The sequence below is a fragment of the Periplaneta americana genome, chromosome 4 (genome assembly GCF_040183065.1).
Source record: "Periplaneta americana isolate PAMFEO1 chromosome 4, P.americana_PAMFEO1_priV1, whole genome shotgun sequence".
Taxonomy (NCBI): Eukaryota; Metazoa; Arthropoda; class Insecta; order Blattodea; family Blattidae; genus Periplaneta; species Periplaneta americana.
This window is the reverse complement of record NC_091120.1, coordinates 109,537,742-109,564,446: the sequence shown is the minus strand read 5'-3', so window position 1 is coordinate 109,564,446 and position 26,705 is coordinate 109,537,742. Positions and strand designations below refer to the sequence as shown.

Here is a 26,705-nt window from a genome sequence, read left to right as displayed (position 1 = left end):
GGGAAGTTACGGATTTTTTGTAGTTCCGTCTGAAAAGCCTAGATTGGAGCGCACCATAAAATTTAAATGACAGTAACTCTTGTTCTATCCATCGCAACAAAACAAATGATACCTCATTTTGAAGGAAATTAAACATTATTTCTTCCTGCATCTACCAAATTTTCATTGTGATATTTGTTTTTTTAATATTACCTTTTACACAAAAAGTTTAAGCGTCATTTTCGTTATGAATCCACTAAGACTTTTTTAAGATTCCACACAACACTCGTGATTAATTTCGTTTATGGGAAAAATTTGAAGTTTGAGAAACAATTAAGAATTATGTGACTTAATTATTATTGCATCTTCTCACCGAAATATGGCTGGGACTGTAGAATTTGTGCATCCTTAATATGGGCTTTATATAACAATTTTATGTTTATGTTAGTAACAGTCCGATAAGCAGGTAACTCTCACAATCATGTCTCATATCGTTGATCTGAAGGTCGCAAATATTGCCGAAAACTTTAATCCTTAATTTTTTATACTTGTATATGTATTATATTATTTAATGACTATTTTGTACCTTGATAAGCATATAGATGGCTGTTACATAAAATAAATAATAAATTTATATGACAAGTCATAACTTCACTAAAGTCACTATTAATTATTGTTTATTATACATAGAATTACGTCATAGTTTATATGTACAAATACTTTCACACATGAGTAATCTTCAACAATTTTTGAGTATCTGAATTCGAGTACACTTTCGCTGATATAATTTGTTTTGAGATTGGTGAGAATTCGTAATACCATTTCGTGATTGGTATTGAATTTTCATTAGAGATTTTTGAAATTCGTACGCGATAAGGATTACATATTTTCAAATGTGGGGCCAATTAAATAGGCCTCTCTGTTCTGTTCAACATTTGAAGCGTAACTTGAAGCACTCGTCTTAAATTTTTCGTACGTTTCTTTCCATGCTTTTCTAAATTAAATAATTATTATATTATAGGGTAAACATTGGTAATTTCGTGGGAGCGGTTATTTCGTGATACTTCATCTTTGCTCTTTCGTGAAATAATCAATGGTGTTACGAGATTCAAATCTCCGCCAAGGGATTGCATATGTTGTCCGGTTTCCAGAAACATACAGCTACGCTTTTTGTGATTATTGTAGCTGCTTCAGTGAGCTTTTGTGTTTGGAGAGAGCAAATTAGCGTCGTCTTCTCAGGCGTACAAGTTTTGTGGATGTTTGTAATTACATTACAGGCTTATTACTAAAGGTAAGCATATGATATTTGGTACAATGACTTATTATATCTTAATGAAATTTAGGAAATGTTTTTGGAATTTTAGATACAGCTATAGTCGCCATATAGGCTTAGCCTTAATGATAGAAATCTTAGCTGCTTGGGGCGAAATTTTGTTGAGCATTAAATGTTACATTTTATAATATTTTAAAAATTGTATTACAATACGATTTTTAGAAATCTGTAGATGTGATAACAGAAGGAAAAGGGGGACGCAATGGGTTCAGTGTAGCTTCTGTTTGATTTGTTTTCATGCTAAGTGCCAATGATAAGTGCTATATGACTTACTTGCAAGAATTGTGACAGAAGTTGAAACATGGCTCCACCATTTTGGACCGGAGACAGAGGCAGACAATGGAGTGGCATCATGCAAATTCACCAAAGAAATAGAAATTCAAAAGTGCACCTTCGGGAGGAAAAGTTATGGCTATTGTGTTTTTCGAATCAGAAGGATTCTTGCTTGTGGACATCATGCCACACGGAACCACCATTAATTCTGACGCGTATGTGACAACTCTCAAGAAACTTTACGCCCGACTGAGTCGTGTTCGACGACATCGGGAGAAGCAGGATGTTCTGCTATTGCAAGACAACGCACAGCCATTTATGCCAGTCACAAGACCACAGACCAGATAAGAAAATTCGGATAGATAACACTGAAACATCCGCCTTACAGTCCTGAATTGGGCACCGTGCGATTAACATCTCTTTTGTTAACAGAAGGATCCCTTCGCGGAACGAGGTTAGAAGATGACTCCTTTGTGAACGCTGCTAAAGAGTGGCTCAGAAGTGTTGGTCCAGACTTTTACCGTGCTGGTCTACAGGCTATCGTTCCTAGGTTACGTAAGGCAGTGGAAAGGGACGGGGATTATGTGGAAAAGTGACATTTTGTTCCTAAAGGATGTATCTACATTTTATGAAAATAGCAAAGCTGTAGGATAAAAATATAATTTTTAAACAAATGTTATGCATTACTTTTGAAGTTACACTAGTAATGTAAGCTATAATAAAGTCCGTAATAAAAGTGTTCACCCTTTCAGGGCAAAGAAGATCCCTTTTAAATTTCAATTTTTACTTTTATTTCATTCTTATTATGTGATGATATGTATTTCTATGTTTTCTTGGTATGAATATTAGACGGAATCACTACGTTTAAAGTCTTGTAACAATAAATGAGAATTTAATTTGACTTTAATGAATTTTTCCACAATTCTTCTACCTCTCACGAAATTATCAATGTAATACCACGAAATTACCAAGGTTATCACAAAATAACCAACCTTTTAGCTTAAGTTGTAAAAGTGGTTTTTGGCACATGTTCAAGAACGTGCCCAATCTTTTATGTCTCCAGAATTGTACAGCAAATTATCGTCTTTTAGATGAAAAATTCGGAATAAGGTTATATTTACACATTTGCATTTTAAATTAATTTTCATGAAATTATCACGAAATTACCAATGTTTACCCTATTATGTTAAAACAGATACCGAACCGAGACTGCTTGGCTCTCATTCTTCAATTTTAAAGTTAGAACACAATGATATCACACAAACTACCTGTATTTACGCACAAATCTCACACTAAACCAATGGTCTTGAGCAGTCGCTGAAATGGGTAAAGGGTAAGCGGAGCCGTCCCATGTGCCCCATCGTGCAGCAGGAAGAGGTGGAGAACATATCCGCTAGCAGCTACGAACGTACCATAGTGCACTGTGTTCTCCGCGGGTAACTGACGCTAGCTTCAGGGTGCTCTGTACTGATGATTGCTGCACTAAATCATATCACCTTTTTGAATTCCAAATATCATATTTGGAAATTTTGCGCAATTTACCTGGCAGATAGTTACTCACAAGGGAACCTTCTTTCATGATAATGCGGTATTGTCGTATATTTTTGGAAATAGGTAATTCAGCAGGTGAAATTTTTCCGCTTGAGCTCCATAGGGACAAAAGTTGTATGACAAAATGTGCACACTTAAAGGTTAAAATGAAGCTTTTTTGAAGTCACTGCATTGCAAATGAGTTATTACAGCTGTTGAGCATTTGAATTGCAAACATTATGGACATCGATCACAGAATGATGTAAATAGGAACATTTAGTGCATTGTGCATACCGTACATGTTTCCATGAAACCAAATAAATTACGAAGGCACTTAGGAACAAAACATTCAGATGTTAAAAATTAAAGTGAAAAATATTTCGCTCGCGCATTAATATGTTTTAAACGGGAAAATGTGTTGCATGTAAAGTAGAGTCAGTGAATTCAAAGGCTTTGGAATCATCATATTTGGTTTGTTTTCAAATTACTAAAGATGTAAAACCTCATTCTACATGTGAGAAACTGATCTTTCCTAGTTTAAGGATACTAATAAAGTTATGTTCGGTGAAAAAGAAGCAAAGCAGTTACATTTAATTCCCACGTCTAACGATACAGTGCATCGCTGTATCAATGAAATGGCTAGTGACTTAGAAATTTTGATCATGAGAATAAAAGACAGTAGATTTTTCGCATTACAAATTGATGAATCAACAGACATCTTTAATTGATCTCATGTCATTTGTTTCATTACGTGTGCATATCACGGTACCGTTAATGAAGATATTTCTTTTCTGTGAAAACTTGTCAGCAGAATGTATTTTCGAAGTTCTTAATTTATATATGATTAAACACAGCATTGATTGACAAAACGTGTTGGGCTAAATTCCGATGGGTATCAAGCAGTGTGTGGACGGCACAGTCTGTTTAACGCGTGTTCATAAAGTGGCACCAGATGTGATTTGAGTACACTGCTTTATTCACAGGAAAGCATTGGCTAGTAAGACCATGCCAAGTGTTATGAAACCGTTTTCTACACTGCAGTTAAAGTGATGAATGTCATAAACGCTCGCCCATTGAGACTTTTTTCTTTGTTTTGCTGTAAAACTGGTAGTAAACCTAAGCACCTCCTGCTTCCACAGGATTGCGCTGGTTTCCAAGAGGTAAAGTCCTTGTAAGACACGATGTTTTACTAGTTTTGAATGACTGAAGTACATGGGTGTGTTTTTAGATAACAACTGGGTGGTTACATTTGCTTATATGGCAGATAAATTTTCCAAACTAAATGAACTCGATTTATCCCTTCAAGGCCCAACTGTCACTGTGCTTAAAGTTTATGATAAACTCAAGTCATTCCAGAAAAGTTCGATCTGTGGTTAGAGTACGTCAAAAGTAATATTTTTTTTTGTCTTTCCTATCTTTAATTATTTTCTAAGTTAAAATGATTTTTCCTTACCTTCTGATATTTGTGATTCTAGTATCCTATCTCTCAATAATGAGATTGAAGGTTATTTTCCAGAAAATTACAGTGAATTCAATTGGATTCCAAGCCCCCTCCTATATTTTGAAAGTTCAAACTTTTCAGTGAAACAAAGAGAACAATTGTGTGATATTTGCTGTGATTCTGACACTGAAATTAAATTTTTACATTCAGATATATCAACATTTTGGATATCACTAAGGCATGAATATCCTGAATGGAGCATTAAAGTTGCTCATGTCGTTCGCAACATCATATCTTTGTGAAAATGGATTTACCTCGTTATTTCAAGTGACGCAAGCTCTGATTTACGACTCAAGTTAACTGCACTTGAACCCAACAGACATCAGTTTATGCAGATACGACAGGCCCATCCATCAAATTAGTTCAGTGAGTACAAAATGTTTTAACAAAATTTCAACATGTGCTCAATTAGAGTAATTTAGTATTTTTTATTAACTTATAATAGCATAGTATTTACTTTTCATCAGTGATTAGACTCTATTTATTTAATCTATTGGTCGTGTGAAGTTTAATTTCCTTCAAAGTTGGTCCCGGACTTAAAAAGTTTGAGAAACAATGTTATAATATACGACGCAGGATTTTAACAAGGTGTCTAAATTCTATTATATGGCAAAAATATATGAAAAAGTACAAAGAATAACATACTGCAAATGTACCGTTCAGAGTGCAGTAAAATATGTAGCAGAAGAATGAGGAGTAGAGAGAGGGACAGGAAGAATCTACCGGATGAAGAGATTGATTTTATTAGATATTGTAGATTTAAAAAAAAATACATAATTTCAAACGAAACAATCAGAGAAATTGTGGAAGTAGATAGGAATATTATTGACATAGTGAAGAAAAGAGAGTTAAATTGATATAGATACAGATCTAAAGGCTGCCCTTTATCACCTACACTCTTCAACATCTACTTGGAGGGTTTAGTGAAGAACTGTTTTCAGAACATGGGAGGAGTGACAGTAGGAGGAAGAAGAATAACGTGTATAAGATTTGCTGATGATATGGCGTTGTTAGCAGAAGAGGAGATGATACTAAGGAATGTGCCACTATAGCTAAGTGACAGCTGTGAACAGTATGGAATGAACATAAATGGCTACAATACGAAAACCATGGCCTTAGTAAGAAAAGTAAAGAAGGTAAACTTGCAAATTCTAAATGAGGCAGTACAGCAAGTGGACAACTTCAAATACTTGGGGTTTACTATAAGCAGTAACGTGAGCTGCTGCCAAGATGTCAAAAGGAGAATAGCAATGGCAAAGAAGCTTTTAATAGAAAAAGGAGCATCTTCTGGGGACCTCTGGAAAAAGAATTAAGGAAGAAACTAGTGAAGTGCTTTGTATGAAGTATGGCATCGTATGGGGCAGAAACATGGACATTATGACGAAATGAAGAGAAGCTACTAGAAACATTTGAAATGTGAATATGGAGAAGGATGAAGTGTGTGAAATGGACAGAGATAATAAGAAATAAAGTTGTGTTGGAAAGAGTAGATAAGAAAGAATGTTGCTGAAACTGATCAGATAGAGGAAAAGGAATTAGCTGGGTCACTGGTTGAGAAGAAACTGCCTTCTGAAGGATGCATTGGAAGGAATAGTGAACGGGAGAAGAGTTCGTCGCAAAAGAAGATATGAAATCATAGACTACATTATTATATGGATCATATGAGGTGACAAAGAGGAGGGCAAAAAATAGGAAAGATTGGAGAATTCTGGGTTTTGCAGTGAAAGACCTGCCCTTGGGCATAACACAATGAATGAATGAATGAATGCATGAATACAGATCTAAGATGGATAAATCCAAATGTCCTATTAAAATTCTAGTGGTGTGAATAACACCAAACAATTAATAAAATAAAGGACATAAAGACACTAACAGAGCCATGCAGTGAAGGGAAATTAATGATGAAGACTGCTTGCATAAGACGCATTACAAATTAGTGCCGGATAAACGTCTGTTACAGCACTTCGACAAGTATGAATCGGAGGAAATACATAAGAATTAACCTATATCGAGTAACCGATTTGAGTAATGTGTTGTCTTGTATTTTAAGAAATCAATTCCAAGAACGTAATTACTCTGATACCTGTCATACCATTTCTCAAGTGATAAAAATAGACCTTAGTGTGCTTCATATTTTATTATTCCTCAGTTCAGAAGTAATACAGCATTATTGATACAGAACAAAATAGTTTTAACTTGTGCTTGTCACATAAATATGAATGTGTAATATGTAATAAAGGAACGCATATAGTGGAATTAGTTGACGCCAGTTTGTTCTGAGATGAACCCTTTCAGAGTAGCAATGTTAGAGTAGATTCCGGGATATCCTTGCATTCCGCATCCTGCACCCCAGGATATAATGCCGGCCAGTTTTCCGTTGATAGTGAGAGGACCGCCCATATCACCATGACAGGTATCTTTTCCTCCCTCTTGCTCACCGGCACAGATCATGTTGGCGGTGATGCCACCTAGAAGAGCATAAGCTCGGTCACATATGACGTGGTCTACGATGGGCATTGTGACGACTTGGAGCTGAGATGATTCTGGTCCAATTTCAGTTGTGGATCCCCAACCAGTGACGACCGCAAGTTCTCCGGTTGAAGGCTCGGAGGAAGTAAGAGTGATAGGCTGGACTCCAGTACCGAAGCTCAAGAGGGTGATAACCTTTAAACGTAGTCAAACAAATAATGTGGTCACAGTTCTATGTGGATGTTAAAATTATTAAATTTCTCATTCCATTCCCCCTTCCTCTCCTCATTTTACCGTCACTGTCTATTAGAGTGACTTGAAATCTTGAAAATCAAACATTCAACAGTAATGTCGATATGGAATTAGTAGAAAATTTCTCTCATATATTATTCAATAAATAACATATTTAAAATTGATATTATGCATGTTCTACATATATGAAAATCTGGTACACAGTAATCGTAAAATGCTCGATGTCAGTTTCAGTGTAAGTAATGCGATTAAGAACAGTAAATTATAACAAATAGAGTTGTGCACTGTTACACTAATGCAGGACCTAGCAATAGAGCAGTGTGTGTTACAGCGCTAGTAGGCGGCAACAAAGAGAGCGATGTTAGTTATGTTCCGTGGTCAGAGGTGGATTCCAACATTTGACTGTAGTATGACAGCACTTTGAGATTGAACATGATGTCATACGTTCTTCCAATTATTGGAGAAGAAAACTTGTTGAAATGAAAAAACTTCGTAATCAATCAAATAAAAGTTCATAGATTTTCTTAATTACTTAGAAAGTGATTGATTTAAAATTATTAATGACAAAATAAATATTTCTACCACTAGAAACTGCAAATTCTTTTAATGTTTTATTGAAAATATTTAGATATTTAACAAGACGTATATAGTTGTCTATATTTAGGATGTAGCAGATATTTACGTTTATGATTGTCTCATATTCTTACGATAGGTCAGACTCGGTAAAAAAAAAATATAGGTTTTGTGCTTACTCGATTATTTCATGAATTTATATCAATATTAGGCACTATTTTGAAGTTATTTATTTAAAATTGATGGGATAATTATTAATATCCTGTCCAACTAGGTAATGAGATATTTTTACCAACACTTCTTAGTTAACTATTGTAAATATTTAGATTATAAACATCTAGGAGTACATTTCTCTCATATTCTTAGGAGATACAAACTAGATTTGGTCATGGATTTTTCCATGGATCTAATATTTAAGGCCGCATTAAGGCTATTGAGCATCTAACAGAAATGACTATCAGGAGAATTTCCTTCGGAGTAAAGGCGGCGGTCACGTAGGACACACATATCTATTGCCATTAAATGCCGATTGTCTGTAGAAGTGGAAACCTTAACCTCTCGCCACACTCTGGGCCGAATTGGCCTGTAATATAGTTAGTTTACTTTAGTTTTAACAAAATCAGTGAAAAATTTTTTCCCAGACAGTAACAAAGATAAACGGAATTACTTTTAGCGTTGCCACTTATCTTGAGAAAAAAAGGAAAAAGAAAACTTTCAATAGTTTGTAGTGGTAATAGTGGAAAAATTAATGCTCAGTTCTCGTCCAGTGTTGAATTTTGACGCTACATAACACAATTGCTGAAAAGTGTCGTAAGATAAGTCAATACCAAATACCACGGATATTTAGGGCCTGTAATATAATGACTATTCTTACAAACAAACATTCTGAGGGAGGCAGATAAAAAAGTTTTTTTTCTTCCACCGTGTTAGGCTATTAATGTCAAAGGAAGTGCTTACACAAATTTTGGCCACTCGACCGCAATTACGAGGCCATCCAGAAAGTGATTTTCCTTCGGGCCGTTTACAGAAAAAAGCACAATTGCATGGAAAGATATTTATTGAAACAGATACAGAATTGTGACTTTGTGAAACTGTTCACCTTACAAACTTATAACATTTATGGCAGCAAAAGAGAATAATAATTAGGCCTATTTACTTTCTACGAGATAAATTCTAGTCTATTTTACTGATGAATCTCATCCTGGGCAGGAATTTCCTTCTGTTTTCCACACGACTGATTTCAAAACCGATTTTAATCAAACAGAATTTAACCGGTGTTTTCATTTACTTTCCCCGTTCACGAACAAATTTTTTATGATATAAGCAACTATTTGTACTGTTTATTATAATTGGGGTTTTCCCTGTTAGTGATAAATAAATAAGTAAATAAATAAATAAATAAATAAATAAATAAATACACAATTAAGAAAAGAAATAAATAACAATCCTGTACGTTCAGTGGCAAGATTAAAAAGCTGAAATACGAGTACATAAGAACAACGTATTATGTATTGTTGTAAATACGTTCTTTTGACTTTCAATAAATTGTTCTTTCTGAAAGTCACGTTTGATTTTATTATTAATAACAGCACAAAATATAATGCACTCAAATATATAATATTATTGTTTAATTACATATAATATTGTTATGAAACAGTTTTATCTTTCTTCTTATATTGATTAGTAAGATGTCTGGATAATATGTCAAAATGTTTAAAACACTAAATCGAAGGCAATATAAAAATTACTATAACTATCTGTAATGACTTGTACACAGATCGGTATCACTGAAACAATAGTACACAATCCTTATATTGAAAAAGGAATACGTCTCAATAATAATAATAATAATAATAATAACAATAATAATAGTAGTAAACTGCCCCCATTAAGGGTAGCCCTTACGGACTCAGTATATCCTTAAAAAAATTTTATACATATGTAAACATAGATATTAAATTTTAAAGAAGGGAAACAAAGTAAAGGGCGTGAAAAATTACAATTGCTATTAATGTGGCACCATGTGATTAATTAGGATTTGGCAGGATTTTTTTAACACAATTTTCACAATGTCATCCCTCAGAGATGTTGGCAGAGCAAACTGCCGTCGAAATTCTTCGAAAAAAGCTGGTATAGTCCCTCGAGCACCTATGAGCAAGCCGAATACCTCAAAGTGAATTAAGGCATATTTCAGCTTGAAATAGTTGACTGTAGGCTCATAGATCGACTTCTTCTCAAGGTGGACCTCGGCTGACTGATGATATTCTACTTCGAAACGTATCGTGGGGTCCACAATGATGCCATGTTTAGTGTCAGCATTGTACGCTAAAATATCTACTCGTCTCGTTGACCCATTTTCAGCTAGACAGGAGATTTCTTCTTCTACTATCCAGTCCTTATTTCTTAATGCGGCAGCAATTTTGGATCTTACAAGATGATGTCTAGAGTTCCTCAAGAGCAATCCTTGTTCACAGAATCCCAAGACGTGTGCTAAAGTTTCAATCTCCGGGCAGCCATGTCTGCACCGGGTACCGTCGAGAGATCTGCCTGGAACGGAACGAACAGCTGCTAAATTTGCTGTCATTTTCAGGCTAGATATCCATTCACTAGTCGAAAGTCCTTTCTTGTTTGCAATCCAACTGTTGGCGGCTGTTTCTTCGCTATACATCTGAACACCTTTTCCCCGTCCTGAAACGGTCTTCCATGATTCATATTCACGACCTCTCAATTCTTCTCGAAAATTTCGAATTGCAGCTTTAGTAAAGTCTTCGGGAAAAGAAAGGCAGAGGGAATCACACGACGATCTGAGTTCGACATCTGTCTCATCATGTTAACATGCGGATTATCTGCTCTGATTAATGATAGACAGATGTTATTTCTAATAATAATAATAATAATAATAATAATAATAATAATAATAATAATAATAATAATAATAATAATAATAATAATAATATCCGTGGTGCTACAACCCTTTAAGGACCCAGACCGACCAGCCGATTTCTGATCTCACTCCCACATGCTTAAGGAGAGGTGGACGATCATCTTACCAAAAATCGAAATATTGTATAGTTAGCACGATGATCCCTCCAGTTGTTATTAGCTGACTTTCGTAACTGAATTTTTTTACCTATCGTAGCTTCCCAAAAGCATCACGATGCTGGATGGACGCCACTCCCATACACTGGACGAAATTTCATGAAAAATTTTAATTCCCCACAACTTGAACAAGCGTACATTCCTAAGCAAGATACCTTAGATCACGACGCCACATGGCGGAACAATAATAGTAATAATCATCTCCATCATTAACGGAATGAGTTTTTCCAGGTTCAGCTTCCGCCCTAATGTCGTCTTTTGTATCACTGGCTAAACAGTTCCGTTCAATGTGAGCATCTTGATCTTGACAGTGAATTTCTTTTTCTGTGACATTCATATGAGAAATCTGTAGCATGTATCGTACAAATTATTTTTAGGTACATAAAAAGGTATGTTAAATTCTGTGTTGAATATAGGCCTAATTCAATAAAATAGTTATTTTCAATAGTGATGCCATCATTTTCATATTTTTCAACGTACAATTGTACATATTCCTAAAATATTTAACTCATGAGGTAAGTACTCATTCTCTTAATCTTTCTGGCATAATGTGATAGTAGTTTTAGAAAACTATTAACGTGAGATATAGGCTAATTCATTTCTTTTATACAGCATTTCACTTATGGACGATTCAGACAAGTCGAAATTTGCAAGAAAAAAGGCCAGAATCTTACACTTTTGCACCTTCTTTGGTTAAAAATTATTTATTTGTGAATTTTCTTCTATATGATACCGGAAAAGTGCATTTTATTTCTACTCCTTTTCCACAAGGTAACTTAAGTATGCTATAACCGCTTCTTATCTATACCGCTTACTGAAAATGTCAAAATTCATCATGAAGTGCCAGCCATTCAGCACGAGTAAGTTTGAAACTGCATTTCCTTACACATTTTTAGTAATCTTGCGATTTAATTGATCGTTCAGGAATAGATTTGCGTTTGGTCGATATTCTGAAGTATTATTTCGAACATAGTCGTAATTCTCTGCAGTAATAATATTCATAAAAATATCTCAAAGTATTGCTATACGCTAGGCCTGCAGAACTCGTAAGTAGGGGAAATATGACGTCAGCCTCACTCCAATTCCATTGGGGATGATCGACTTCCGCGTAGAGTTATTTACCTTCTCTTGTCGTCAAAGATCCATCAGTGGGTGCATGTAATTTTGAAAAAGAATTGTAATAAATTCATTGTTTTTATAATGCGTTATTTCGTTTCAAGGTTTACAATTATGCTAGGTTTCCTGTCGGTAGTTTCTTTGAGATTTCTTTACACCTAACCTGTTTTAGATTTTCGAAAACTTTCCTCCTATCATCACATACGGAATCATAAATGTATAGCATTTAAGTAATGAACCTTGAAAGTCACTATTAATTTCAATTCAAAATGAACACAACGAGTGACGCCCTTAATTTTACAGTATATAAACAAATAATCAATATACAGTTCGTAATAATGAACTTACCCGAAAGTTTGTGCAGTCCATAATTCTTAATATGAACCTTGTTGAAATGTGGTTTAATATTGAAATGACGAGTGGAAATAAATTGGATGGGACACAGTAAACAAGCAATTCTTTCGTCTTCAACAACAAAATAATCATATTCCCATTTCCTTTGGAAGTAGTATTCCTGCACGGGTTTAGATTTTGCCATGTTCCAGTTCTCTTTAAACTTCAGTACGTGTATTATTTGTTTGTTTGTTTATTTATTTACTTATTTACGTACTTATTTAGGTTTACTTATTTACTTATTTAGGCCTACTTATTTTCTTACTTAATAAATTATTTATTTATTTATTTACTTATTTATTTGTTTAGTTATTACTTATTTAGGCCTACTGATTTACTTACTTCATTATTTATTTATTTATTTATTTATTTACTCACTTATTCGCTTATTTACTTATTTATTTACTTACTTACTTTCTTACTTACTTATTCACTTATGTATTTACTTATATATTTATTTATTTATTTACATATTTATTTATTTATTTACATATTTATTTATTTATTTACATATTTATTTATTGGGCTGGAGTGCGTTACAAACTTGAATGACAGCACTGACATCCGATCAAATAGCTATCACTCACTTATCAATGTACAATTTATTTCTCGTCCTAATAATACTAAAACCAGTTAAGACCAGTAATATAAGTTTTGTAAAAACAGGAATTGAAACTTTATTAATGCACGAAATATCATAATAAATTCTTCAAATAAAGTAATTGGTTGTTTCCTGCAAGCAACATTTCGGACTTATTTCATTTTAGTAGAATACAGAGCACGGAAAGACATGTCGGGGACTGTACTTCACTTATTTTACACAAAAAGTGGATTTAATCGGCTTTACCAGTAATAGGACGATATATACATTGGTAGACCTTCTTACATTATGCACACACACATTTTTAAATTTATTTTACATATCTTTTAATGTGTTTATTTCCCTCATTCATTTTTCTCTTACTTTCTAAAGGTATGTTCCTAAGGATTTTATTATCTGTTCATTTGCAATTTTTGATAGCGTATTGTAGCCTATACCTGCCGCCGCGAATGAATGTTAATGCAGCCAAGCGTAACTAGAATGTCATGACCGCACTGGTAGAAAAGGTGGGTGGGGTAAGAAAGGGGAATATAGCAGTCGCTCTCAGGAGCTACAGTTCTGCAGGCCTGCTATAAGTAGATGATATAGCAATAATACAAAACAGTGAAGAGAATTTACAACGTTCCGTATATAAGCTGAATCAAATTGGAATAGAATATATCGTAATTTAAAAATATCCATAAGAAGAACAAAAGTTATGGCCAATCGAATTAAACACTCTGTGCGCTAAAAAATAATAGGCTGTATGTAAGTTCGAAAATTTCTCAAAACCCGTAACCAACAACTGTTTTTTTATCGTCATATTCGTATTCAGGAGACTCAAATTATAAAGAAAACGTATATCACATGCCCAGCGCAGTGTAATTAATTCATTCATTCATCCGTCCATCCGTAGTGTTCTGCCTAAGAACATGTCTTCCACTCAAAACCAGTATTTTCCAATCTTTCCTATTTTCCTGCTTCCTCTTAGGCTCCACATAATGAAGGTTGCTCTGCAATAACAAGGTATGTGCACATACCTAGGTATAGTCGCCACAATTAATGTATCAATATAACAAATTCAATAACGAGATTTTGATGAACAATACATGAAACTTATACATAAAAACTATCAATAATACTAATTCAAAAATACAGATTTGCAAAGACCTTTCTTTGTTAATGAGAACAATGCTACTTTTACTTATTGCCAAACACCCACTTCTTACACATACCTTGTCATTGCAGAGTACCCCTCATATGATCCATGTATCTTAATGTTGTCTATCATCTGATATTTTCTTCTGCACCGAACGTTTCTTCCTTTCACCATTTCTTCCAGTGCATGTTTCAGTTGACAGTTTCTTCTTAGCCCATGTCCCAGCCAATAGGTTTCTTGGGAAAATAATTTCAGTGATTTCCGTTTTCTTTCCCCACTTCACTCTCCATCGCATCTTAAAAGATCTAAGGAAACCCTAGCGTGAGTGGATTTGACTAATTGGGTCCTCTGGATTTCATCGAAATTTGTCACCGGGGGTTTAGAGTCATAACAACGTATTGAAAGAATTTGCCATTTTTACATACCTATATCATTATTGACTTGGGGAACTAATCTATTTAATGACAAAACAACGGAACGTCTATATTAAACCGTTACGGAAATACTCTTTTGCGTCTCTACAAATACACGTGATTATTTAATGTCATAACGAAGTATTACCTTATACGAGTTGGCTACATTATTGTAGTTTTAATTACGCTATAGTGTTGAATGTCATAGCAGCGTTGTTTTGTCTCTAAATGTGGACTATTTATTTTTAGATGTGAGATAAAATTGCAGTGTATCTGCAGCCATATATTCATTCGTTGTTTTTCGTAACCCTTGAAATAAAGCATTTTAGCAATGATGGTTATCCGTAGCACACTATATGTTGCACTGGGAAAAAATGGCACACAATATTATTGTCAGTCTTGCAATTATATCATTGATTGGTGTTGAGCAATCAATCCTTGAGGAAAAAAGATTCTAGATCTGCTGAGAAGTCGACCAGGTGTGCTTAAATGCGACAGGCTCATGTCAGTAGATTTACTGGCATGTAAAAGAACTCCTGCGGGACAAAAGTCCGGCACATCCGGCGACGCTGATATAACCTCTGCAGTTGCGAGCGTCGTTAAATAAAACATAACATTTTAACGTTCTGCTGAGAAATGAAAAGTGTGTTACTGAAGAGAATTCAGATTGTTAATTTCCGAAATATCTTTTCAACATCAAGGACCAATACTGAAGCATGTAATGATAGGATTATAATTTATAATGTTGTTTCATTACTCGTAGTTAATATTAAATTTTGAATTTTGATAGAATCAACAGATGTAAAATGCATTATAAATGATTTTAATTAAAAATGAGTACGTAGATAGTTCAAGTCAAAACTATCCCTTTATCATCATCATCAATCTTGCAGGGATTAGACGTCTTGCCTGTCCCGTCTTCACAGTGTTAAAACCATCTTTTCCTCGGGCGCCCTATACCTGTTCTTCCTTGAGGCTGGTAATTATTTACAAGGACTGGGATTCTTTCATTATTCATACGACCCAAATGGTGTCTCTAATTATCCTTAAACCCTTATATTTTTTCATTTATGCGGTATATATTTAATTATTCTCGTACAACTTCATTTTGTATCCGATCCATCTTTGTACAGCTTTCATCCTACGTAAAAATCTCACTTCAGCTGACTGAATCTTGCTTCTATCTCTGTCTTGTAATACCAAAGACTCACTTCCAAACATTAAAATTGCTACAGCCATAATCTTATAAAAATTCAACTTTGTGTCATTTCGAGTTTTATTTTGCAGAGTTCTATTTATTCTCCCACATATTAATTGAAATTTATTCAATTTATTTTCAATGTCCCTGTCCCTTTCATAACTTACATTGCATCCCAGATAATCAAAATAAGATACTTATTCAAATATTTTGTTTTCTATTATTATTTTTTAGCGCACAGAGTGTTTAATTCGATTGGCCATAACTTTTATTCTTCTTATGGACATTTTTAAATTACGGTATATTCTTTTTTCAATTTGATTCAGCTTATATACGGAATGACGATAAGGTTAAATATTCACTGTTAGAAGATTACAGCTTTCTTTTTCTGCATTTTCTTTTATACTGGGCATCAGGTAAATCACAAGATAAAGTTCAATAATAGTCTGCTGGCATATAGGTACACCACTGTCCTTGGTATCTTTTTTCTACAGTTGAAATTACTTAAAGAAAGCGCTCACTATGCTCATCACTGAAATCGTCACAATTTTCGGGGAAGAAGTCAAGATGGAAGTGAAGGAAATGAATTTTCAGGCACATGTTACAACCCATAGTTTCATACGCCAACAGTAAATTTTGCACTAGTTCTTCATAGTTCTCACTTCTACGTTTACCAAGAAAATTTAAAACAGCCTCCTTGAATGCAACCCAGGCGGCTTTCTCTTTTCCTTCCAACAAAGATTCGAAGTGATTGTCCTTCATTATTTCTCTAATTTGTGCTCCATTGAAAACTCTCTCTTTTATTTTCCAGTCAAATAGCAGGAAATGTTTCCTGGATATTTTAAATGCTTCAGTTTTATTATTCATCCCTCTAACAAAATTCTTTATTAACACTAACTTAATGTATAAAGGGGGTAAAATTTACTTTACTTTGAGGTACAAGGGGTTGATGTGTAATATTTTTCTTCCCTGGCTCTAGTGATTGTCGTTTTATTTTATAATGCTTATCTCGAGCGTGACTGTTCCATTTGAACAGAAACCAGCAAAATTGTGTGTAGCCTAATTACATTCCAAGAAGCAATGCTACAACCACAAATCCGCACATATAAACCATTCGTAATTTGAATATTATTATTAAAGTACACTTTAAAGAAATAGACGTCTTACACAGAATACTAATACCATGGAAATCTGATACACTGAACCGATTTTATATAGCGAATCTGTTTTGGCCCCCCTCCAAATGGAACCGAAAAGGGTAATCTAATAACTTCCCCATCTGGAAGTCGTTTTGACAAGGTGGTCTATTTTAAAATATAAACTACATTAATGTCATTAAAACTCACAGTGAAAGAATTGCACATCTCAAATAAAATCGGGTAAACTGAAGCAAATTCATATCGCGAACCTTTCCCCCCCCCCTCCAAATAGACTCGTAAAAGGACAATAAAATAATTTCCGTTTCTACAAGTGCTTCTAACATGGTTGCCTAATTATAATAATTTTGTTTTCACATAATGGATCGTCGCATTTGTAAAAAAATAGTTACACACGATACTGCGATTTTTTAAAATAGAATGCATATAAAATTAATTATATTGTGCATCTCGAAAACCCAAACTGATGGAACTTTCGCTTGTCATTTTTGAATTCAGGATGTCTAAATTAGTAAGAATTTGTAAGTTTTATGTCTGGCGCAAAATGGCTGTTGACCAGTGTTATTTAATGTGTAAGTTTATTTTCCATATTATGAAAGTTATAATTATTTTAAATACTCGTATGTTTAGTTCAAACCCGCTCAAAACGTATTAATTGTAGAGCGAATGAATATGATCCCTATTACATCCATGCGCGGTAAATATAATTCTGTAATTTGTAATCCGCCTCTGCTCAGCTGTTTTACACTGGAGAGCTGACAGTCGTATTTCGCGCGCAAGAGCCTCTTTCCGCTGCTTCACGGAGCGTAGAGTTACCTGTCCCTGCGCTAATGGTATGGAAATCCGACGAAAAATTTTTCAACAAATAGACTAGCTCTGTCATTGTTACGATTATCATATTCTTTCAACTTACCATGATATAATAATAGGTTCAGTCTAAGTTATAAGTAATTATTATTTACATCAAATTTACATTTCTCAAGATGTTTAGTCAACTGATCATATTCAAGTTTGAACCTCATAAGTGACACCATTAATGCATCACTCGTGAGGCAACTAAACAAGGGGCTGTGGTAAGGTGGCCAGTTCTCAAGATGAATAACTTTTATTAAGTACAGTATAATAATAAATATAGGCCTATTTTTATGAAAATAATAATACGCGATGGTTTTAATTCTATTTAGCTTCTGAACCAAAATTCCGGTGTTGCAGAAACGCCAATTAAATCGTATAAATTAAAAAACTCGTTAAAGAAGTGAGATCTAGTTTTTTTCATAAATTGTAATTAGCTTCGTAATATGCAAATATTAGGAAAAAGAAATTTATATACCTAAGATTTCTTTCCCTTGCTGTCAAACGAGCAAAGCAATATATTGTTACGTCCTTCTAATAAGGTATGCCATTTTATTCAATAAAACATATTGAAAATATTTAAATAAATGTCATCGAAGTCATGGTTATAAGTATAGGAAAATCACGTAATGAATTCCACAACACACAAGTTCTTCGTGATTATGTGTAACATAACTTTACTTGTTACGGATAAATATACATCCAATAAATTAAAGTGAAATTAAATGTGCTTTGTTCGGATATAATTGTAAATTAATTTTGCATAGAAGGATATTATGTAAGTTAAAACTCAAATTTCGAACACAAATTTGTCTGAGTATTACGGATATACGATCATGAATTAGTTATTTTTCATGCATACCCAGATACGGTGTAGTCAGGTTACTCACGTTTTCTGAAAATCGTACCCACATTGGGTACTGACAACTTATGAAATATTAAATTGAGAAAAATTAAAGCGCTGTTATTTATTTTTGTATACTAGAGCCGGAAATATTTAAGACTGTATTTAAATATCGTCGCTTAAGAACCAATACCGCGTAACTGACATTTTTGGTCCAAACTGTTTTTTTGCACAGATGGTACCTCCACTGTCATCTGCATGCATTGACAAGCGCGGGAATTTGATTACATGAATGGCCTGCGTGCGAAGGAGGGGGGTACAATACCGCGTATCTGAAGTCACGAGAAGTCTGTAGGAAATACCGCGCATCTGACAACAGATATTATGTCTACTCCCTGCGCGCCCTCCGTACGGAAGCTGGTTCTCGTTACTGCCTTGTAAAATTGTATCAACAGTGTGTAATATTCTGAGAAGATTAAAGAAGTGTTCAGTTTCAATTATTTAAAAGGTAAATATAATAGAATTATTTCACTAATGTCAATTGAATGTTAGTTGAGCTGAATTCCCGCAGAATCTCCAAGTTCATTCACTGAAATATAGTAATTTAATATTTTATTATTATATAGGCCTACAGATACAAGAAAAGAAATGGACAATGAATCAGACGACAGTCAGTTTAGCGAGAACGAAATCCTATCTGTGCTATGTTCTGCATTCAAGACGGGAGAAACTTCTGTGAACATTAACAAAGGTATGGCATAAGAAGTATCACAGTTATTAAACGTTTATTTTTCTTCAGTTACGGAATCATAACAGCAAACTTAATTTAAGTACTTAATATAAATAATCATGAATGGGGCCGCTAAAATAATTTGCGCTACATTTAGTGGTGCTGAGCTTCGTTCCTTCCATTTCCTCCGGTAGGAGGAAGATCTAAATTGATGATAATATTTACTACACATGTTTTTAAGCCATTTATATCACATTTATAAACACTAGTAATCTCATCTTATTCGTAGGTGTACTGCCTGATAATTCAAATGCAAAAGAAAACCGTCCTTCTGGAAATGGGCTGCTGCAGATCAGGGATTATCCGTCCAGTGTTACCGGTAATGTTATGATCGTATTATGCAGTCTGGTATGATTTAAAGCAACGCTATTAAAATAATACAGCTAGAAATAGGATAGGACAGAAACTGAAGACAATACCCTGTCAATGAAGGATCTACACCAAATTTCGGAAGCGTTTTCATATGTAGACGACCCCGAAGAATTCGTGAGTGCTACTTATTATACATCTTTACATTCGTCAGAAAAATGTAAAGAGAAGAATCTACAAGCGTTTCATGGAAATTTGACACAAAAGAAAAAGAAGTTCAAAGCCACAAAAGGGTAAGTGGAAGAAAATGAAAAATAGAAAACTTAGAATGGAAGAGGAAGCTTATCTTAGCTACAAGAAATCGAAAGATGGCAAAGTAACACATGATACGGAAAGAGATGCAAGGAATTTGGGGCCAGAGTGTAGTTATAAAATGTGCCAAAATTCTAAAGTAATGGGCTGTAATTTAATTTCTAATGAGAGAAGACATCTTTCAGGCATTCTGGAAATCTATGACTTGGGAACAGAGGACCGTTTACGTATCAAATCTACGAAAAGACCTGACAGTACAAATTCTGAATCGAGAAGAAAGAGAACATTTGTCTACAACCTGAAAGTTGATGAGAAAAAAATTCAGGTTTGCAAAAAGATGTTCCTGTGTACATTGGGAATTAAAGAATGAACTGTGCAATATTGGTTAGCTAATAGTACTGATGGCGTCCCTTCAGTAAAAAAAAAAAAAGTCATGTTCTCGTGCAAAAGCACAGAAAAAAAAAAGCATTAGTAGCCTGCCTAAATTACCGTCACATTATTGTATATAGAACCGATTGTGCCATAGTTTTTATGATAGTATTCCATACTAGGGTTACTAAAGGATTAGTTTTTGTGATTTCAGCATAGACCTATAATTATTTCTTTATTGTGTTTAACGAATATTGTGCCTGAAAAATTGTCATCATTATTATATTTTTATATGATTTTCTTTTCATTATTCGCAAGTCAGTCAAGTACATTGTCAGTAATAATAATAATAATAATAATAATAATAATAATAATAATAATAATAATAATAATAATAATAATAATAATAATAATAATATTATTATTATTATTAATTATTTTATTATAAAATTATATTTGTCAGCAACGTTTTAGCTACAATTCTACTTACCTATTCATATACGTAGTGTGAAAATAAAGTACCTGGTATCAGATTGTCATTATTATTATTATTATTATTATTATTATTATTATTATTATTATTTACTTACTTACTTACAAATGGCTTTTAAGGAACCCGAAGGTTCATTGCCGCCCTCACATAAGCCCGCCATCGGTCCCTATTATTATTATTATTATTATTATTATTATTATTATTATAACAATAAACATTGAACTGTGTCTTCTTTTTCCTTTCCCATAGTTTCAGCATTTGATTGATTAAGAATGCAGCAATCATTGTCTGGAACGTAATCTACTGCTGATTCAAGCTACAGCCTACCGACCTTGACCTCAAGTCAGATGGTAGGACAACAATTCAGATAACACATTGACATATACAAGAGCACGAATAATATTCCCAGAAGGCAGTTTTCACGCAAAGAAAACGCTTGTCAGCATGTGTCCTGAAGCTGCTAAAGTTGCCTCACAATACCGCGTAACTAACAAAATGTAGTCAACGGCAGAGTTCCAATACCGCGTAAGTCACATGGCCAAATGTCTACGGCCATGATCATCCATTTTCACTTAGTTACAAATTAGTTATGCTATTTCATAGCCATACACCACTTTTCAAGACTATTGCGTTATTTTTATGGTTTTTATTCGGTTTTTTCCTTCTCCTGTAAAATTTACATTTTGTCAGTTACGCGGTATTGGTTCTTAAGCGACGATATGTTTGGTTTCTTTATTTAATAATATTTTTAAGTAAGATGTGTAAGAGTCATTACATAGGACTATTATGCTCATTCTTTTAATGATCATATGATTATTTATCTTCTGAGTTTCTACAGTATTTCTACACATCACAAGGCATTTCCATATTGAATTTCGAATCTCCCTTTCTTCACACTCACCTTTGCTACAGCTACGTCGCAGTCCATGAAGTAGAAACCGTAATTTGGATGCACAATCAGTTCAGAGGCTTCATGTACACTACCACCGCATTCTTTGATACTGCTACCGACTCGAAATGAAGTGGAGTTAGCAGGAATTCTGAAATGCACAAAAATAAAAATAAATTGCCGTTTTATGATAAGCTTATAATGTCAACACATTATGAGAAAATCTATGGTTAATTTGGAATTATTACTTTTAGAAAAATTATGGCTTTCAATAAAATATGGAGCACACTTTTCAGAGAAACTCTAAAACTGCGTATTGCCTAATTGCAAAGCCTTCAATGTCTTCCTCGCAGTATGTTATACTCATTTCAAAATTTTAGACTGCATAATGTTGCTGTTGAACTTCCGTGACGTATGGAGTTTATATAATAATTTAATATGTACAATTAAAATATCATAAAAAGTCGATATTCTTGATGTTATATTGTAGGGTAAGGTTACCAAATTCCGTGACATATTTAATAAAGTCTATATTTATGCAAAAATTGTAATACAATTTTCAAATAACACCTAGATGATGTTATTTGGACCTTTAGCTACAGTTTTTACAACAATCAGTTCAATAGTTTCACAAGTTTGGCTTATAATATATAATTCTTTATTGTTATACAGTGGTTCCTAAATCCGTGACAGGGATCCAAATTCCGTGATAGTGGTTTCCTAATTCCGTGATTGATATCCTAATTCCTTGATACTAAAATAATCCTCATTAACTGCTCAGAAAACAAACGTGTATTTGGAAAAAAAAATTAAAGTCATGGTATATTGTTTCAATCTGGATTAAGCAAGAAATTACAACATAGAAAAAGGCCCTAGGTGACAAATTTCATAGAAAATACTTGTGTAAATACAGGAATACATATTACATATTAATATATTATAAACAAATTAAACTGAAAGTTAAATTCAATACAAGTTTAGCTTTGAATAAATTTAATTGTCACACAATTATTTCTCATCATTTATATTCCTAATATCAACAGTAATTAAGTTAAATATATGCCATATATTATTATAATTATAATTGATGTTTTTATAACTTAGGCCTATTTCTATTATTATTTCCACGAACTATTTTCTTTTATAGACATTGATTATCGCAATTTAGCGTTGGCATCACTAGCCGAGTGAGTCAGGAAGGATAAATATGATAATAAATCCGAAAATGGGAAAGCACCTTTGGCATTGTTATTGTCTCATAATGTTTAAATAATCATACACATTGATTCAGCTGACTATAATCTACAGTAATATATTATTTTTATAATGCTATATTAATTCTTACCTCAAATATAAAATGTTTGTTCAGGAGCGGTCACAAGAGAAAGAAAAACTTACTGATCAACCACCTTTCACTGAACAAAAGCTTCTGCAGTCGACTGCTTCTATTCAAAAGGCGGATAGTCAATAGAATTGAAAAAAAGATCTCTTCTGGCATCTGTTAGGTATTTTAAAAACTTAAAAGTCAGAGATCACAACTCCATGTCAGTCAATTCAAATTTTATCACGGGATTAGGGATATCACGGAATTAGGACCTTTACCCTACATCTTTGATACTGAAGCAAATAAGCAAGTAGACAGGAACAGTTGTCTATTGACGAAATAAATTTACGCGGGTATTTCTTAACGTAATAGAAACATCCTTATTATAGGTTAGAAAAATAATAATTTGATCATTTTAAACTCATGAATTTCTGGGAAATCTTGTAAATGCGATGGTTACAGAATTCAAACGTAGCATAAAATTGTCTGCATATGAGATATCTTACGTTAAAAAATTATGTTGGTCGCAAAAATGAAAAAAAAAATATTGAATGATGTAGTTGAACCAGATGTGAGAAACTCAAGTAATGACAGAAAATAATAAAGATTATGATAATGAAATGATAACGGGTACATGAAATAATAAAGATTTGTAGATGCATTAAAAGAAATACAGGTATCGTATTCTTATATCAGTGTTATAATCACCTACTAACCCATCAAGACAACTTGCGGCTGTTACCACCCAGCTGTCGCTGATGATTGACGCTCCGCAAGTGTGCTCACCATTGTACTGTAGTGAAACCTGTAAAGGAAACGCAATGTCGTGTAACTGTTTTAAATTGATAGCTGAGCCTCATTTATAACTTCGCATTTTGTATATTATCGTTAATATAATAATTTAAAATGTTATATATACTTAAATGTAAACCCATAGAATGCCTTCAAAATTGTACTGTTTCTTAGTTGAAATGTCATATTTATACCATATAAATATATTGCGAACGTGATTTTCATTACCTGGTACGGGTAATCTTGAATGTCGGCAGATTCTCCGCCTATTATGCGGCCGTCAAGATGGGGACGCCTGGGTTTAGGAACAGCGCCTTTGAAACCAACGATCTCAATAAACAAAACTTGTATCTTTAAAACACAGGGAATGAAGAGTTTGCGTCTAAAGTAACAAATAAGGAATAGCAATGTTCTGTATTTGTGAAATTTTATGTTTATAGTATCCAAATTCTAATACTCACAGAGGCTACAGGCAAAAAGAGAAGCCAGTACCACAAAGCGAAACATGTTTTAGGTCTGATGGCCGAAGTGTATCTTGCTATACCGTTTTCAGCTGTTTTATATTCCTATTTCAAGTACTCACATCTTCCAAGTAACTACTTATGATGTGTTTATTTATCTCGAAAAAAATCATGCTATCGAGAGACTTATCTATGTAGGGAAAATAACAATTCGTATATAATACTGAAATATTGTCATATCAAACGTCATATTCTCTTTCTTTAATTTATTTTCAACTAAATTCAGTTAAGATATAGTTATCGCAAACATTTCATCTCTCTTCATAGATATTTCTTTCCAACTAATAGATATCATTTTCTGGATATTATAATACACAATTACAATCTCGGAATTGTTATTTGGCTTATGTTTTATTAAAATGTTTATTATTTCCACAACACATAGCGGAAAATAACTGAATAGAAATCATCGTTATCATGAAGACGTAAAACTTAATAAACATTGATTTAGTTATCTGTATGGATTCAAAATAGCCATACTTCTAAACCAGGCCTCCAGAAGTCGGAAGTAGGGGAAATATGACGTCAGCCTCACTCCACTTCTATTGGGATTATCGACTTCCGCCGCGAGAATAATTGTTGATGCAGCCGAACGTAACAAGAACTCCGTGACCGCACAGGTAGAAAAGGTGGGTAGGGTAAGAAAGGGGAGGAAAGCAGTCGCTCTCAAGAGCTACAGTTCTGCAGGTCTGTTCTAAACTGTCACAGAAAAAAACTCTTCGGAAATTTTTAAATAAGATAATTTTATACAGTCGAAATAAAAATATCTTTCCACATTAAAATTTCCTTTCTTAAAGACATCATGCCACTATCTCAAAAATAGCATGTATCTTCTTGTAGGAAGATATATTTGATATTAATTTGTGATTTGTTTCGAATGTGAAAAAAGTGCAATCTTCATACCGTAATATTTTATATTTATTTATTTATTTATTTATTTATTTATTTATTTATTTATTTATTTATTTATTTATTTACTTATTTATTTATTTATTTATTTATTTATTTATTTATTTATTTATTTATTTATTTATTTATTTATGCGAATGACAGGTACATAGATAACTTATCTTTTACCTATACACAACCTCAAAATTAAAACAATTAACTTAATACAACTTAAAATTAAATCTAATGAAGGAACTGAACAAAATCCTTAAAGAACTAAAAACTAAGAACTAAACAGAGGCATGAGGCTTCTCGCTTCTTTTATATTGGAACTGTTATTTGCCGCAATAAAATTAATTCATGTTGTGATATATGTAGCGTATACATATGAGAGAAAATTTCAATATATATTGCATTCAGTTTTCTGGAAAAATTCCTTTATCAAACATGTTTGTATTGTAAGCTAGTGCACCTGAAGTAAATATTGCACTAACATACAGATATCCCAATATTGACACACAAAATCGTGTGGACATATAGTTCAGTGCATTATTTTACAGCGCTGTATCAATATCTCAGGACTCCATAGGTGTGGATTCGTGTGGATAAAATGGATGCGAAAATATTAGTGAGTAAATTTTGTGCGAAGAATTTGCAATAAAATTTCATAAATTGGCAATTATGCACAGCATATAATGTCTTAGTAGTTTATTGTTATTTAATATTCACTGCATTTGTCCATTGTTGCTTAGAAAGGATAAAATAATAATAGATCAATATACAACAATTCTGTTTCTTGGAAAGTTGTAAAGATACATACCACAGAAAGAAAGCGAATATTAGATACAGGTAATTAAAATGAGGAAATAGAGGAAGAAAGAAAAATTTGAATAAATTACTCTGTACCATGAACGTCTAATTTTCAAGCACCCTTCTGATAGCTTAAGACAGTGATGTCAAAGGCAAGCGCATTTTTCTGACCTTGACGTCGTGCGCGGGCATCAAGCGCTAGGTACGGAAGGAGGAAGGATTATGTATATAAATAAGCAGCCTGTTGGATTAAGAAGACCGTGGTGTATAAATTTTAAACGGAACGTGAAATTTTATATCGTTATTTCTATATGGCTTTTTTCTGTTTGATATTATCTATATTGTTTGTGAAACAAATGCACTAGCACCAATTTCTTAATATTGGAGTTGTGTTTTAAACGTTAAAAACATAATAAAGATTTAAGAAGGAATATTCACATAAATTTCATAGTAGGTTAACTATGATGTACTAAGTGAATGAGTGAAT

The 26,705-nt window shown here is 33.4% G+C and overlaps 1 protein-coding gene across 1 annotated transcript in view; it reads right to left on the bottom strand.

The window, feature by feature from the left end:
* Positions 1 to 24,586, bottom strand: part of LOC138698943 (transmembrane protease serine 9-like) — a 69,788-nt gene extending 45,202 nt beyond the window's left edge. Inside the window, exons 1-5 of the mRNA XM_069825140.1 lie at positions 24,461 to 24,586; positions 24,228 to 24,313; positions 23,924 to 24,012; positions 21,896 to 22,034; positions 6,876 to 7,280 (exon numbers count right to left, since the gene is read on the bottom strand). Coding sequence (XP_069681241.1) covers positions 6,876 to 7,280; positions 21,896 to 22,034; positions 23,924 to 24,012; positions 24,228 to 24,313; positions 24,461 to 24,506 — 765 coding nt within the window. The 5' untranslated portion in view covers positions 24,507 to 24,586. The remainder of the gene's footprint in view (positions 1 to 6,875; positions 7,281 to 21,895; positions 22,035 to 23,923; positions 24,013 to 24,227; positions 24,314 to 24,460) is intronic.
* Between the last annotated feature and the right edge of the window lie 2,119 nt (positions 24,587 to 26,705).